The sequence below is a fragment of the Globicephala melas genome, chromosome 1, assembly GCF_963455315.2.
Source record: "Globicephala melas chromosome 1, mGloMel1.2, whole genome shotgun sequence".
NCBI classification, from domain to species: domain Eukaryota; kingdom Metazoa; phylum Chordata; class Mammalia; order Artiodactyla; family Delphinidae; genus Globicephala; species Globicephala melas.
The window spans coordinates 46,802,717-46,819,464 of NC_083314.1; the positions used below are offsets into that span (position 1 = coordinate 46,802,717).

The window sequence follows — 16,748 nt, forward strand, 5'->3', positions numbered from 1 at the left end:
TATTTATGGCTGTATTGGGTCTTCGTTGCTGCGCATGGACTTTCTCTAGTTGCGGTGAGTGGGGGCTACTCTTCATTGTAGTGCATGGGCTTCCCATTGTGGTGGCTTCCCTTGTTGCGGAGCACGGGCTCTAGGCGTGAGGGCTTCAGTAGTTGTGTCACATGGGCTCATAGGCGTGAGGGCTTCAGTAGTTGTGTCACATGGGCTCAGTAGTTGTGGTGCATGGGCTTAGTTGCTCCGCAGCATGTGGGATCTTCCCAGACCAGGGCTCGAACCTGTGTCCCCTGCATTGGCAGGTGGACTCTTAACCACTGCGCCACCAGGCAAGTCCCTGTATATTTTTTTAATATGATCTGAGACAAACATTTTAGGGGACTATCAATAAATTTATACATCTTAATCCATTAGAAGCTGTTTTATAAGAGATGCAAACATACTAAAATATTAAACTGGGACCAATGACTAGAAAGTAGGTGCACAGAGTGAAAATCAAAATTTCAAATAAAAAGACTCAAAAAATATGTTTTGAACTCTTGGCACCTAATAGGTGACTTAAAAAATTTGTCATAAGATTTACTCTTTCAAAGGCTTGACACATTTAAAGAAACTTATTTATTTATTTTTAATATTTTTTTATTTATTTAATTTTTGGCCCTGTCAGGTCTTAGTTGCAGCATGCGGGATCTTTTGTCACAGCGTGCAGGCTTCTCTCTAGTTGTGGTGCGCAGGCTCCACAATGTACAGACTCAGTAGTTGCAGCACGTGCGCTTAGCTGCCCTGAGGCATGTGGGATCTTAGTTCCCCAACCAGGGGTTGAACCCACGTCCCCTGCATTGGAAGGCGGATTCTTAACCACTGGACCACCAGGGAAGTCCCAAAAGAAACTTATTTATAAATGAGAGAGACAGCAAGAACATATCTGGAACACAGGGTAAATGGTAAACGAAAGCAATCATTAACAAGTGTTATAGGTGCTTCAACAAATTATTACACTTACATTTTCCCCTATTAGAAAAGCATGTTCTTCATAATCAAATTTCTTTTACTTAATAACTAGGTGTTCACAGTGACCTGCTAATAAGCACTATATGGAAAAATTCACCTACATGCTCTCAGCCTTAACTTCATCACCCTTCTACCTTAATATCTACAGAAATTTAGATTACTCCCATATAAAATATTTTTCAAACACAAGTTCCTAACAAAGTTGATAGCTATTAGAGATAATACCTGGCTTTGCCCTACACTTTAGCATAGCCAAGTACTCTCCCTCCCCAGGGAAAATTTTTGGAGAAAGTGGGCGATTCACTGTCACTAGCCTTATGGTGGGAAATAGAAAACTACTTACAGTTCTACCAGCAGTGACAAGAGATCCTACCATCTCAGAAATTTACAGCTGCCTTTGTTTAGCCTATTCTGAGATTTTTTTTTTTTAGAATCTGAAATATCCAGAATAAGTTCTATAATTCTACTAATAAGACCTTTCACGTTATCATTGGAAAACAATACAATTCTACTTTTCTTTAACTCTGTTCTCCCTATCATCTCTGTTTCCTCGTCATCTGCCTTTCCAGTATATACATCAAGAATGCTCACTCCTTTTCTAAAGATATCGACCATTTTTCTTTCCTCTCCTCTACTCCGAATGTCCTGAAATGCTATCTCTTCTCCAGAGTTCTCCCACAAAACTTCTCCTTCAATGTCTACATCCAACCTTATAGATCAAGCTGATCGTTTACAGAAATGCATAATATTGGCATGAGAATATTAATTTGTATTTTTCAAAAAGCATTTTTTCCTGTAAGTATAGTTTATAGCAATGTATCCCTTGTATCTATAAATCCACTGGCATTTATTTTAGAAGGTGATGTCCTACCGAACAAATCCTAGCCCTTTAAAAAAATTTTTCTAGTGTATGCACAGAAACATTAAAGCATATGAGTGCAGCCTAGTACTAGCAAATGATAATGTAAGTTCATGAACACACAGACTTTGTCTTGTTCTCCCCTGTATATCTCTAAGAGCTTCAGAAAAGTACACAGTAGACAGTAGGTACTCAAACACTTAGTGAAGGAATAACCCAGACCTTTAGAAGTAAATATGTAATTATTCAGTTGTAATTTCATAACATTTGGATTGTATTTTAGTAAACAAGAGGAGTTCCCTGGGAACAAAATCAAACTGGAACTGACTTATTGTTCCTCAAAGACACCTTCAATAGCAGTTGAGGAATATACTGAACTAAATACCATTAAGAAACAGCACACATTTAACAGACAGAAAAAGCCTTGTATCTCAATTCCTAAATCCCAGGCCTTAAGTCCTTCAACGAACCTCAAGTTGGTACACGTTTCTGCTTAGTAGCTAAAGACTTGCTAGTTAGACAGATACACTGATGTTTACATGTGGATAATACTAATTATCTATAAAGGCTTTAGAAATACTTACTCAACTATGCTAAAATTTCACTCCAACAACTTTCTTCTGACATTTCAGTACTGGGTGAGGTTTAAAATAGATCTGCCTCATACTATGTTTAACTTCAGAGTGTTGGAATGATATTTCAAAGTGTATTTTAGCAACTGCCCACATACACCCACCAGAACTTCACATTCAGAAATATATCTGAAGAGAGTATTAGTATTTGAGGTTGAACCAAATACAAAATTGACTAGATTCTATACAAGAATAACTTACATAGAGAAGATCTCACTAAGGTAGGTCCCCCCTTCCTCCCCATTTAGGGAGTATATCTTTCACAGAACAAGAGCTGGAAGCAAGATCAAAACGTCTTCTGGTCCAACTCCCTGCTAGTTAATGGGACTGCATCTAAACCATCCAAGAAAGATGGCTGTCAATCCGACTCTTAATCTCTCAAAAGAGAGACCCCCTCAGTAACCCCCTACAGTCTTTATTTAATTTTAAGATTTTATTTCTGACCTCAGGAAGACAAAGGTGTGTTATTTTAAAATAATCCTTCATAGAACTGAAAACTTATAATGAAACTATTTAGCCTTGTTTGTTCTTTCTAGGCTGAACAGCCTAGGGCTTTAAAAAGTTGGTTGTTTCTTTCATGTACCCAACTCTATAAATCATGGGCTAAATTTAAATAGGTCACTAAGAGAAGCAAAGAACAGAAGGAGACTCTAGAAGCTTATTTTAAAACAAACTATGTCTATTATAGTTATTTAGTATGATCTCTTACACAAAAAGTATCAGCTAAAAATGACTATCTGTAAAAACTATTTCACACTGACTATATTTGGCTAATTTATTATCTCAACTGTCTAAGTTCAACAATCTCTGGAATGTGAAACTTTTATAATACTTATAAAACTGTAAAGTAGTTACAGACAATTCCCCAAGTGTATAGATACTCAGAAGTAACCAAGAAATATAAAATGTTCTTTGAGACTGTCTTGTTTACTGTTGATTCTAGTGACTAAAACAGTGACTGATACATACTAGTCAAATATTTGTTGAATAAATGAACTAAAAATAAAATTAATACTAATACTTAATTTTGACTCCTCCAATATTATATAAATTATACTACATTTAAACTGCCAATTTAATATACTAGTAAAAAATTATTTTCATATATATAAATAGAACAAAGGTTACTTAATTTTATCTCCTTATACAAATTAGTACAACATATTCCTGCTGAATGAAACTCTCATTACATTCCTTCAATCAACCACAAACTCTGACAGATCAAAGCACAATGAGAACAACGTGCTCGGTTTGCAGAATGGGATTACTATCTATGAAGTAGGTAACAATCATATCTAAATACAGAAACCATCAAATGTAGGACTTCCAAAACTGAGAAAAGAAAGGTGCTTGGTCTGAGAAGGAAGGAGGAAAAACTGTTTTTTCCCACTATGATATTTTCTGCCAAATGATATTTTCAGCTACTTAGTGAAAACACTGCTGCTGTATTTCTTTATATAGACAGCACCTCAGTTTAAACTGAAGGAATGCTGTATGCAAGAATTTCACATGCTTTAAATTTAGTTTTTATCAACAGTTTGCAATTAAGTAATGACATAAAAAGTGGGAGTAAGCCTCCTCCAAATCTTACGCTTCCTCATTTAGACAAGACAAAAAATTCTCTATTTAAAAAAATCTAACCTTAAACTGTTCTTCCAATTTCTCTCGAAGAGGGCTCAACTTTTCCAAGCTCTTACTCAGGTACACATGACCATGGAACTTAATAAAGGCTTTGATGAAGTCAGAAACACCCCATTTGGTTTTCACCTCATCCCGGCTGAAACGAAAGAAAAACTTCCATGAATCTTAAGCAACAAAATGGCTAAAACCTCTTACAGGAGACTTCGATTTGCAAAAACACATTATTTGAGCACCTGTGACTCAAGGAGAGGATTCGGCAACTGGCTGACTTTTCAACTGCAACACACTCAGATGAGTCAGTACTCAGCAGCCTGTACTCCTCCACTGGGAACAAATCAGAGGCTGACTGGTTGAAATTCAGTGATGACTACATGCAAAACTATTGTAATGTATATGTTTAGAAATTAGGCAAACCTAAGAGAAGAGAAGCATAGGTAACTAGCCATTATTTCTTACATGCCCAAATTTGAGGGGTAAAGGCTACCAGGTTACAAAGTCCTCTTGGAAAAGTCAACCCTACCTTTCCAGTGCTTTAGAAAGTGCTTTTTGTAGATTAGTAGAGGCAGCTGGGAAAGGGAACTTCACAGCAATGCTTCTGCAGTAGTAGAAAATTGTGGTCAGATGGTCTCCTTTGGAAGAAGCTAAGATAGCCAACTGATTGTAAGGCTGACCTAGAGGAGAAAGTTAAGATTCTAAAGCAACCCAAAATGCATGAAGTCTTGCTATCAGAACATAGAAGGTCAGTTTTTAAATCTTTATATTAACAATGGGGAGTATTTTATGAAGTAAATCTCATGACTACCTCATTAAAAATGGCATAATGTAAAACACACTTCAGCTATGGTACATATTGTATTTAGGTTGAAAAGTCACATAGTTAGGATGAAGAGCACAATAAGTTCAAATAAGACTTCAGAAAGGGCTAGACAATAAATATTTTTGGCTTTGTGGATCTGAGAGTCTCCATCACAACTACTCAACTCTGCCATTGTAGTGGGAAAGCAGCCACAGACAACATGAAATAATTTGTCCAACTGCCATCCCTGCCTTCAAGCGGCTCCTTTAGAATTTAAAGGACTTTCAACGTGGCTTAACAAGAATGTAGATCACCAAACATCTACAGTAATTTAATTCAAGAATCATTGCTAATGCCTATCTTGGGAGCCATCAAAGGACAAAAGCATTATCTTTTAGTAATAAGAGAGGATTTTTCTAGGAGGGAAATGATGGTATTAAAAAGAAAATTAGGGGGCTTTCCTGGTGGCGCAGTGGTTGAGAGTCCGCCTGCCAATGCAGGGGACGCGGGTTTGTGCCCTGGTCTGGGAAGATCCCACATGCTGCGGAGCGGCTGGGCCCCGTGAGCCATGGCCGCTGAGCCTGCGCGTCCGGAGCCTGTGCTCCGCAACGGGAGAGGCCACAACAGTGAGAGGCCCGCGTACCACAAAAAAAAAAAAAAAAATCAGGCACATATTTAAAAAAAAAAAAAGAAAATTATTCTATAAGTAATTAAGGAAGCCAGAGTTGTTGAAACAATTTTAGATCACATTAGGAGATATTCTATTTATATTGCTTTACTGACAATCATAATATTAGTTTAAAAAATTTATTTCCAGTTACAGAGAATGTACAGTTAAAAGGAAAAATATAATAATCAATACCAAAACTCAACGTTTTTTTTGGTTTCTTAACACTTGAAAGATGAGCCTTGAACTATTTACCATTTTTCTATATCTAGAGTAAAGTGTCATAATCAACCACAAGTTGACATGGCCCACTCACCATTAGAGGGGACAAGCTGAGCCGCATGCCTATAGTAGGACTCTGCCTGGCTGGTCTGGTTTCTGTATCGAGCTGAGAGGAGGAAAAAGAAAGTTTAGTTTAAAAACAAACAAACAAACAGATAAAACAAGGATTAGGGTAATATTTCCAAAACAGCTATAGTTTAACAATTTAAATTAATAAACACATTAAAATTAAATTAAGATGATTAAAGAAAGAAAATATTTTAAAACAAATTAACTATAGGATTATGTGTGAAGTGTCTATCCGGCCTTCCCTATTTGGGACATTCAGCATGTAACCAATTTTAAAGCTTACCTAGCCCCCTTTTTCAGGTCCTCTAGTGTCATGCATCACCAGCTCCCACTATGGACTATGCTGGTGACCTGGAGCCGGCCCACAAGAAGGGGTGAGTTATATGGCACTTAAAAACAAAACAAAACAAAAAACACTATACAATATGATCTGAAATTTATGTATTTCTTCAATATCTTATAAAGTGATTTTGAAAAATGCTTCATACCGGACTTCCCTAGTGGCACAGTGGTTAAGAGTCCACCTGCCAATGCAGGGGACACGGGTTCGACCCCTGGTCTAGGAAGATCCCACATGCGGCGGAACAACTAAGCCTGTGCACCACAACTACTGAGCCTGCGCTCTAGAGCCTGCAAGCCACAACTACTGAGACCGTGTGCCACAACTACTGAAGCCCGCGCGCCTAGAGCCCGAGCTCTGCAACGAGAAGCCACCACAATGAGAAGCCCGTGCACCACAACAAAGAGTAGCCCCCGCTCGCCACAACTAGAGAAAGCCTGCGTGCAGCAACGAAGACCCAATGCAGCCAAAAATAAATAAATCTTCTTGAAAAAGAAAAATACCTCATACCTATTGCAATATTATTTATGTGTGTGCAAAGAATACATTGAAAGCAAAACCAACCTAAATATACTACTCACTGAATCTCCCTATAGAAATTTTAGTGCTTACTTTCATGTGACCTCTCATGAAGTCAATGATTTATGACATCAAGAAATCTAAAATCTTTGAACTTAAAGCAGTAATGCTCTCCATTCCTTGTTATTTGAGGACAGCCAAAACATAATCCCATAGTTAATTTGTTTTACAACCCTTTTAGGTCACCTTAAAGGAATGAACAAGAATAAATAAGTTATATAACATTCCCAGATAAAATATATAAAATGGAAATACAAATCTAACTGTAAAGAGGAAACAATTAAAAATGAGCTTTTAATGCACTGGTAGGAAGGAAAAAAAGGCAATCTAAGCTTCAGAATGACTAATTTTTATAAACCCCACAATTCCAAAGGAGTACAGACTTTAGAAAATATTACGGTACCACTCTGAAAAATTTAGCTTTGGTTACATTTTTGCTGGTTTATTATTTGCCTACATCTGCATAAAGTCTGAATAAAATTTAAATCTGAATATGGAAGTTACTTCCTTCAAGATCCTTTGCCAATCCCAAAGCATTCCGAAAATCTAGGTTCCTTAAAATACATTTTATAGTTTCCTCTTATGACAATTTAAGTTGTGTGTGTATTTTTAAAGGAAAATAATTTCTTTCTGTGACTACTCCAAAGAAAAGCATGAATGCATTATCAATTCCTTCACACCAATGGCTCACCAATGTCTCCAAGGTGGACGAGGCAGTGCTGGCAGATATAGGAACAGGAGCTAGACTGTGGCTTCACTATGGCGCTGGTATGCGTCTGTTTATTGCTGATAATTCCCAATTGGGAAGACTTCACACGGCATGGTAAATCTACATTAAACACTGTACACAGTTCTTGTAATAACTAAAAGGAGAACATAAGCAAGATTTAGTATTGAGTCAGAACTGGTAAGTCAGAAGTGCTCTAACAGTAAAGTTTGCATGTGTAACTAATATCACATACTACTGACACCTGAGATAGGATAACCTTTCATAGGATAACTAGTAACATTCATTACAAATCACATCTTTTGAGTTCTCAAGTATTAGAGCAATCCAAGATGCACATCTAAAAGGAAAAGCAGCATTAAAAAAAGGACCACTTAAGGGGGGTATTCAGACTCATTCAGCAAGCAACTCCATGAAATTATCTATCTATCTATCTATCTATCTATCTATCTATCTATCTATCTATCTATCTATCTATCTTCTTTTCCTCTTAGAAACAAACAAAACCCATTAAACACTGGTGGTTGGTTACAAATTTGACTTAAATACAAACCAACATATTTGGCAGACTTCAGGAGTTTCTTGAGACTTATTTTGTTAAGCCCAAGGTCAACCTGTGCCTTTGCATACACAAAAGATCTCATGGTACTACAGATCTGGAAGGAACTTCCGATATTATGTAGAGCACCCACTCTTTCTTCCTTTCTTCTCTAGTCTTATGGTATAAGAGGGTTCCTCTTCCCTGTCAGAGATAATTTCTCTGCCTGAGCATGCTATTTCATTCTTGTCTGTCTCCAGCCTGTCATCCTCTCATTTTTTAAATCTACTTTCAACTTCTCAAGCTTCTTTGCTGTGGCCTATAAAGTGCTGCCCACGAAAAATAAACAATAAGTATTATTATAAAAAAACCCACAACACACAGAACGAAAGCACTTTCCCTTGACTCTAGATTTCTCCTTTAGCAGCCTTCTAACGTCTCTTCTTCTTCTGAACCAAATTGCTTCAAAAGAGTCCACGTGTCATATCTACTTTCTCAATTTCTGTTCACTCCTTAGTCCATTATGATCTGACTTCCACACAACCCCTTCTTCTCTCCTCATTCCAACATCCACAACCACTCTACTGAAACTGTTGTCTGTATGACAACTGGTTATAAATAAGCAAATACAATGGACATTTTCTAGTCATCATCTTACTGGATCTCTCTGCTACATTTAAAACAGTTGATGTTATGGTTGATCATGGAGCTTTTCTAGTTCTTTTTATCTTGCCAATCATTTATTTTCAGTGTCCTTCATTCAAAGGCTTTTCTTCTCCCACCTTAATCCCCTCAAGGGTTTCATTCTTGCCCCCCACACAGCTCTTCACATTCTAGTCTCATTCATTCAAGTATTTACTTACAAATATAATCATTCACATATTTGTTTACTGTATCACACACCATGGTAAGCAATAGAGACACAGAGATGAGTAAAATAAAATTTGTGTCCTTAAAGAGTTCATAGCTAAATGAGCAAGACAGGTATATAAAGTAGGGAGGAAACAGCAGGAGAGAGGAGGAAGGGAGGGAAAGATACCAAACATGACAGCATAAGCCAACAGAATATTCTTCATTTATAATAAACTTCATTCCCTGGGTTATTTGATACATTTGTCTCACTTTCTCCTTGTGATAAACTGGTAGCAATACAGTATGCAGATATGAAGCTCCACTTTTTCAGATGGGGATACGAAAACAAAAATATCGAGTCATTTGACTAAGGTTACAGAATTAGAAATATCTTGATTCTATCAACCACTCTAATATGTGCAGAATTCACAATACAAAATAAAACACCTTGAGCACCCAACTCAGAAGGATATAAAATGTCCCACCGTTTTCCTAATATAAAAACCACCTCCATAACCAAATATAAAATCCTGTATTCCCTTCTCATGAAGCATAGCAATTATCTACATCTTTACTTATACCTGTACATTTCTAATGGGCAAGAAATTTGCTGACATAAAACTGAGTGAACAAAATTAGTGCCCAGAATGGCTAGAGTCTGGAAATATAAAAAAGCAAGAAGTACAAGAAAGGAACAAAAAATGGAAGAAACCCAAAAACTGATGATTGTGGAAGATGGCAAGAAGAAACATAACACAGCATAAAGAACTGAGTTCAACAGGTACTTAACAGACTGGAAAATTAGGCAAGGTTGAATATCTATCAAAAAGAAAAAAGAAAGTTCATGAAAAGTAAATCAAGCATGGTTGAAACTTCATGTGAATGTCTTATAATAAAATTTTTGCCAGAACCCAGGAGTTGTAGGTAGAGATACCAGAAAAGTTCCTGCTGGTTCAGGATTCCAGGTGAGAGAACATTAGTTTAGAGGCAGAAACGAAGTGGAACTAAAGAAGAGAAACACATGTTTAATAAGTTGAACAAAACTATATTTGGCAATTATTCGGTGAAAACTCTTTTATACTATTAGCTCTTCACTCTACACTAAGAACTGAGAAATAACTACGAAGATACAGAATACCATCTTTTAACTTACTATAGAAACTTAATGATAATGCTTTCTTTTGGGCTCCCATTTTCTTAGAACAAGGACTACTCTACTGTTCTGTTCTTTGATGTTTTTTAAAAAAACCCATACTGCATGATGTTACATCTTTACTTCGATTGGGAGTTTGGTTCTGACTCGAGGCATCATGCTTTTATTTATTTATTTATTTATGTAATTTTTATTGGAGTATAGCTGCTTTACAATGTTGTGATAGTTTCTGCTATACAGCAAAGTGTATCAGTTGTATGTACACATATACCCACTCTTTCTTAGATTTCCTTTCCATTTAAGTCACCACAGATCACTGAGTAGAGTTCCCTGTGCTATATACTAGGTGTTCATTAGTTATCTATTTTATACATAGTAGTGTATATATATATATCAATCCCAATCTCCCAATTCATCCCCCCCGAACCATGCTTTAAATAGTTAACAAAATATCTAAGTCAAAATCATCTTCACAGGATAACCATGTATCAGTCTCTTGTCAATCCACTCCACTCAGATTTCTATCTCAAGACCTCTACTGCAGTCACATTTCATCAAATCCAAGACACCATAACTTATAAGATGAACTATTATTTCCATAACATTGAGGGGAAAAAACCCAATGCCAATTAAATGGTGACTGACCACCATTTGTAAACTTATCCCTATCTCAGAGGTGTTAAAATATGAAAAAGTTTTAGAAATGAGGAAATATGGTATTCATTAATTTCACCAATGACTTCCATATTGTCAAATCTAATTGATCACTTTTAAATCACCTTACTTGACTTCTCTGTAGCACTCAACAGAGTTGATCACCCCTTCCTCTTGTTGAAATGCTTTTCTCTCTGGCTTCCAAGGCACCATTCTGACCTTCTTCTATTGCAATGTGGCTCCTCCTGTGCCAAACCTGTCCCCACCTAGTCCCATGGGTTTCAATGCCAAACACTAATGTCTAAGTCAAGGTTCTTTATTGTAATCATAAATCTTACTCTGGCCCTGCCCTTTTCACTGAGCTCCAAGCTTATCTAATTACCTATTTGACCCCTCCTCTCAAACAGGCATCTCTCTAATGTAACATGGATAGAGCTGCCTTCTCCTCAGTATTCCCTATCTCAGTAAATGGTATAACCAGTCAGCTAGCTGCTCAATCTGATAACTCAAGTCATCTTTGACTCTTCCCTTACCCTGATTCCACACATCCAATCCAAACCATCAGGAAGTTCTACTGGCTATACTTCAAAAATCCCTTAATAACCTTCCATTACTACAGCAGCATGCTAACTACCTTCCATTCCTGACCTGCTAATTCATTCTCCACACAATATCCAAGGTAATCTTTTAAAAATGCAAATCTTATCATGGTATTCCCTTGCCTACTTTCCAATGGCTTGCAACTACACTTAAGATTAAAATTCAAAACTCATCTTAGTCTATAAGGCTGTACAATGATTTGGACTTGGTGTACTTCCCCAATCTGGCAGCTTAATCTGCACTGCATGTCATCAAAAAAGATGTATGAACATTACTGTTCACAACATCATTAACTGTTTCAATTATCAAGCCAAAATAACAACAACAACAAAAAATGCAAGCAACGAGTCCTATTAATGTTGAGATCTGAAAAGAAGTTTATTGCTGCTCATTCTACAACTGTTGTGATCACTCAACCGTTGCCTATGGAATGCAGTGGGGAAAGATCAATGCTTGATTATAAAAATTTTAAAAAATAAATTTCAAAATTAGATTACTTGTATATTTTTCTTTATAAAACAATATTTTGAGACATTTGAATGATTTTATTATTGACTTGCTTATAAAGTGTTTTTGCAAATAACATGCCTCCTCAACAAAAATGATGATTCTTGCTTTATTTGTCTGGATTTATCAATGTCCAATCAAACCCTTGGAAATGTGTTACATGTATATCACATCATAAAAAAAAGGTTAAGAATCATTTTTCAAGATAACAAACAAGTCTGTGTAATGGCTAATATAAAAATGTATTGCAGAAAGTGGATGCTTTCCCTCTACCTCCACCAGGGCCAGCTGCAGCAAGTCCCTACTACCCCTCCCTCCCTACTTCAGTTGTGTTCACAGTTTAAATTTCTACTACATGAGGGAAGGAAGCGATTTAAGCTGGAGATGAGACTGGAGTTTTAAAACTGGACTAAGTTTAAAATCCTAAGAGCAATCAGAATGGTACGAAATCTGTCCAAGATGTTATGACGGGAATCCAGAATTCAACAAAGCATAGTTGAAAGTAGTGAAGTGGGGGTGGGGGCTGGGATACCATTTCTGTCAACACCCCACTGAGCTAAGGCTATTCAATTAACATGTAGAGTCAAATGTACACATAATTCTACATCATGATTTTCACTTAATAATAACAAAATTTCATCTTAAAAAAAAAATCTTCATAAATAGGACCTAATTAAACTTAAAACCTTTCACAGAGCAAAGGAAACAGTCAACAAAACGAAAAGACAACCTACTGAATGGGAGAAAATATTTGCAAGTGATATGACTGATAAGGGGTTAATATCCAAAATAATATGTAAACAGCTCATACAACTTAATATCAAAAAACAACCAGATTAAAAAATGGGCAGAAGACCTGAATAGACATTTTTCCAAAGAAGACATACAACAGGCCAACAGGCACACAAAAAGAGGCTCAACATTGCTAATCATCAGAGAAATGCAAATTAAAACTACAATGAGGTATCACCTCACACCTGTCAGAATGGCTATCATCAAAAAGACCACAAATAACAAATGCTGGTGAGGATGTGGAGAAAAGTGAGCCCCCATACACTGTTGGTAGAAATGTAAATTGGTGCAGCCACTGTGGAAAACAGTACGGAGGTGTCTCAAAAAAATAAAAACAGATCTACCATAGGACCCGGCAATTCCACTCCTGGGCATAAATCCAAAAAAACCGGAAACACTAGTTCAAAAAGATACATGCACCCCAATGTTCACAGTAGCATTATATACAACTGCCAAGATACGGAAGAAACCTAACTGTCCATCAACAGATGAATGGATAAAGAAGACGTGGTGTGTGGCGCTGTGTGTGTGTCCCCACATACATACATACACAATGAAACACTACTCAGCTATAAAAAAGAACGAAATTTTGCCACTTGCAACATGGATGGACTTGGAGGATATTATGTTAAATGAAATAAGTCAGGCAGAGAAAGACAAATGCTGCATGTTATCACTTCTATGTGGAATCTAAAAAAACAACAAAGCAGTGAATATAAAAAAAAAGAAACAGACTCACAGATATAGAGAACAAACTAGTGGTTACCAGCTAGGAGAGGAAAGGGAGAGGGGCAAGATAGGGGTAGGGGATGAAGAGGTACAAACTACTATGTATAAAATAAATAAGCTACAAGGATATATTATACAGCACAGGGAATACAGCCAATATTTATAATAACTATAAATAGAGTATAACCTTAATATGTTGTACACCTGAAACAATATTGTACATCAAACTAAACCTCAAAAAAAAATCTGCATAAATACCATTTATAATAGTTTCATAATTCCATTTTTCAGATAGGCTATAATTTATTTAACCATTACTCTATTGCAGGATATTGGTATTGTTTTCAAATTTTAATATTTGAATTATAATATCTATTTGTTCTTTTAAATATAAGTATTATTGTTAAATATCCACTAATCTATGGACAAATGGACAAAGAAAAAACAGTACTGTAAAAACAAAAACTATCTGATAACTTCTGTATTTCAAAAAACTTTAAATAAAATGAAAGAACAACAGAAGAAATTGGAGAAAAAGATGTTTGTCAAAAAAAAAGGAAGAAAAATTAATATCCCCTTATATAGAAAAAGCTCAGACAAATCACCATGGAAAAAACTAGGGTCTGAACAATGAAAGGGAAAAGTAAATGAATAAATGATTTATATAAAATACAAATATGTAATAAAATATAAAAGTTCAACACCGCTAGTAATTAGATTACATTAAATTTTAAATGAAAAATTATTTTCCATCTATCAAGTATAAATTATTCAATTAATCATTCATTTGCCTTTATTGAAATATTTAACACTGGTGAGTGGATGTCAAGACAGACACTTGTATACACTGCTGATGGAAATACAAAAATATAAATGATAACCTTTTGGGAAAACAATTATGTGTATCAATGTAGTATTAAAGCTCCACTCATCCAATGATTTAATTCACCATCCAATGAAGAACCTATCCTCAGGAAGTAATCCAGTATTAGAGAAAATGCTTTATAAACAAAGATGCTTATCAAACTGTTTAATAATACAAGGAAAAACTTACATTATGTTTATAAAGCTGATAAAAGAATGAATAGGTACAACCATGTACGAAAGTATAAAAACACTAGAAACATACATATTAAAAGTGGTAATTTATCCTGAATGAGAGGGTAATGAAAATTTTTTGACTTTTTATAATTTTCAAATCTTTTGAAATTAGTATGCATGTTTTTATAATCAGAAAGCCAAAAGAAACACTATATCTATTAATGTATACATCTCCTCATTTAGACTGGATATTCCCTTGAAAGTTAAAGATGGTCTCTTTTCTCTCCAATTCTCAGTGTCTAGTATTGTGCCTTACAAAGAGTAGACTTTTAATAGCTACTTGTAGAATGAATTAATCTTTAACATCTGCTAATAAGGATTAGTTAGCGGCAAACCACAATTCCCCTCTCCAGAAATATCAACTTTTGCTAAAAGTTGGCATCAATTTAAAAATGAATTTTGAGAACAAGAACCATACTTGAGTTCTTTCAATGATGAACTGTGATGAATGTTTTAGTCTAAGTAAAACAAATAATCTCTGTAAGGTGATGGCTATTTGATATCTTTTAACAGTCTTTTCTTTCTCTTCGTTCTAAAAAGTAGTAAAACCAAAATGGAGCCAAAATACAGGTAGCAATGGTCAAGTAGCAGCACAGAGAGTAGGTTCTTGAATTTCTTTTGGAGCAAGATCTGCAAAACCTTGTCTTGTCATTATAAGATGAGAATTTATACACATGTTATTAATTAAATTATGAATGCTATTACAAATGGATGAGATGATGTTTTCTAAAGAATTCTGCTTAAATAAAATTCACTGTCCAAAAAGATTTATTTATTCTTTTACCTCGCCTGATTCAGAAGTCATATCAAGATGTAATTAAGGACAAGGAAAGTCTCTGAAGACAATAAATAATAACTTACTATTCAAACTGAGGAAAGGCTGCTCTATTTCTTAGGTAGTTTAATAGCACTGAAGCGCCAGATAAATTCTACTGTATATATAATACTATGAAAACTCACTTGATATCACGAATTTTGACTATTTCTTACCTGGCAAAACATAGCTGTTACTTTCACAATGACTACACCCATACATTTACATTTGCTCTACTACCACCTGTAACTCACTACTTCTGCTGTTTCACTAAGGCATTGCTCTCATTACCCTTTTTTTAATTCACACAATAATACCTCTAATCTTTAAGCTGAACCATCACCTTTTTAAGAGCAGAGTCTTTACTGTTTTAAAGGTCTTATGGTAAGTAATTTCAGACATTTTGATTCATCTGAGATTATAGGTGATCAACTCCTGGATGGACCATACAGTGGGTATCCCAAGTGCTTATATGAACAAGATGTGTACAAAGAGAATATTCACTACTAATTTTAGGAAAACTGGTATACAGTGCAGAACTCACCTGAGTATAGAAGCCACTAGCTGCCTCTAGGAACAGAGAAAGGTTTGCCTGAACTTCACTCCGATTCGGGTTTGCTCGATTCTTTGCCTGGCCTTGTAGTGTTGTGATCTGATTCTTAAAGGCATGATTCCAGCTGAAAACAAAATGTAATTCTATTTGGTATAGCAGTGACTCACTGGGCAGACACTGGTCCCCCTGAGAACAAGAAAGAACTGTTTGTTATAATTATAACACACTAGACAGTAAACCTGCATTAAAGTTATTCACTTAAATAACTTTATGCTCCCCTTTGAACAAGACTAGACAAGCAGTAGAATGCAACTGACCTTAGTAAACACTTACCAAATGTTCGAATAATCAGACTGTGGCTTCAGTTATTAATCTTTTAGGGCTACTAGACTTAGAACCTATTTAGGAATCCTCATACAAAATTAGAACTACAGTGGCAAGACCAAAGTAAAAGCAAGCTATTAACAAATTTCCATACATTGCACCATTGTGTCAAAAAATATGTGAGTGTTCTGTAACAAGTGGCATGTCTGGGGGTGGGGGTGGGGGAGATTTTTTTGTAAACATTAAGCCATATCTCTTATTTCTCTAAAACTTATTTCCCACAGCACTCAGTTCTAGTTCTATTTAATAGTTTGTTTATTTCTCTTGGGGTTAATATTTTCGTTAGAGCTTGAAATATAAACTCATTTTGACATTTCAATTTTGGCTGTTCAAACTAAGAAACAACACAATGCTGAAATATGGCACACCAAAATCCTGTTATAAAATGCCTTTCGAATTGTATAGAGAATCATTTTAAATTCAGTTGTGGTGAAATACAGTCACTCCCTAATTTGGAAATCACAGGGGAAATCA

At 35.7% G+C, this 16,748-nt stretch overlaps 1 protein-coding gene across 6 annotated transcripts in view; it reads right to left on the bottom strand.

The window, feature by feature from the left end:
• SMG7 (SMG7 nonsense mediated mRNA decay factor) overlaps positions 1-16,748 on the bottom strand; it is a 70,612-nt gene that overhangs the window by 18,369 nt on the left and 35,495 nt on the right. For all 6 annotated transcript variants that reach the window (XM_060295543.2, XM_030849159.3, XM_030849158.3 and 3 more), the window contains 5 exons: positions 15,882-16,014; positions 7,562-7,733; positions 5,917-5,988; positions 4,658-4,808; positions 4,138-4,273 (listed from right to left, as the gene is read on the bottom strand). In XM_060295543.2, the coding sequence (XP_060151526.1) occupies positions 4,138-4,273; positions 4,658-4,808; positions 5,917-5,988; positions 7,562-7,733; positions 15,882-16,014 (664 nt within the window). The remainder of the gene's footprint in view (positions 1-4,137; positions 4,274-4,657; positions 4,809-5,916; positions 5,989-7,561; positions 7,734-15,881; positions 16,015-16,748) is intronic.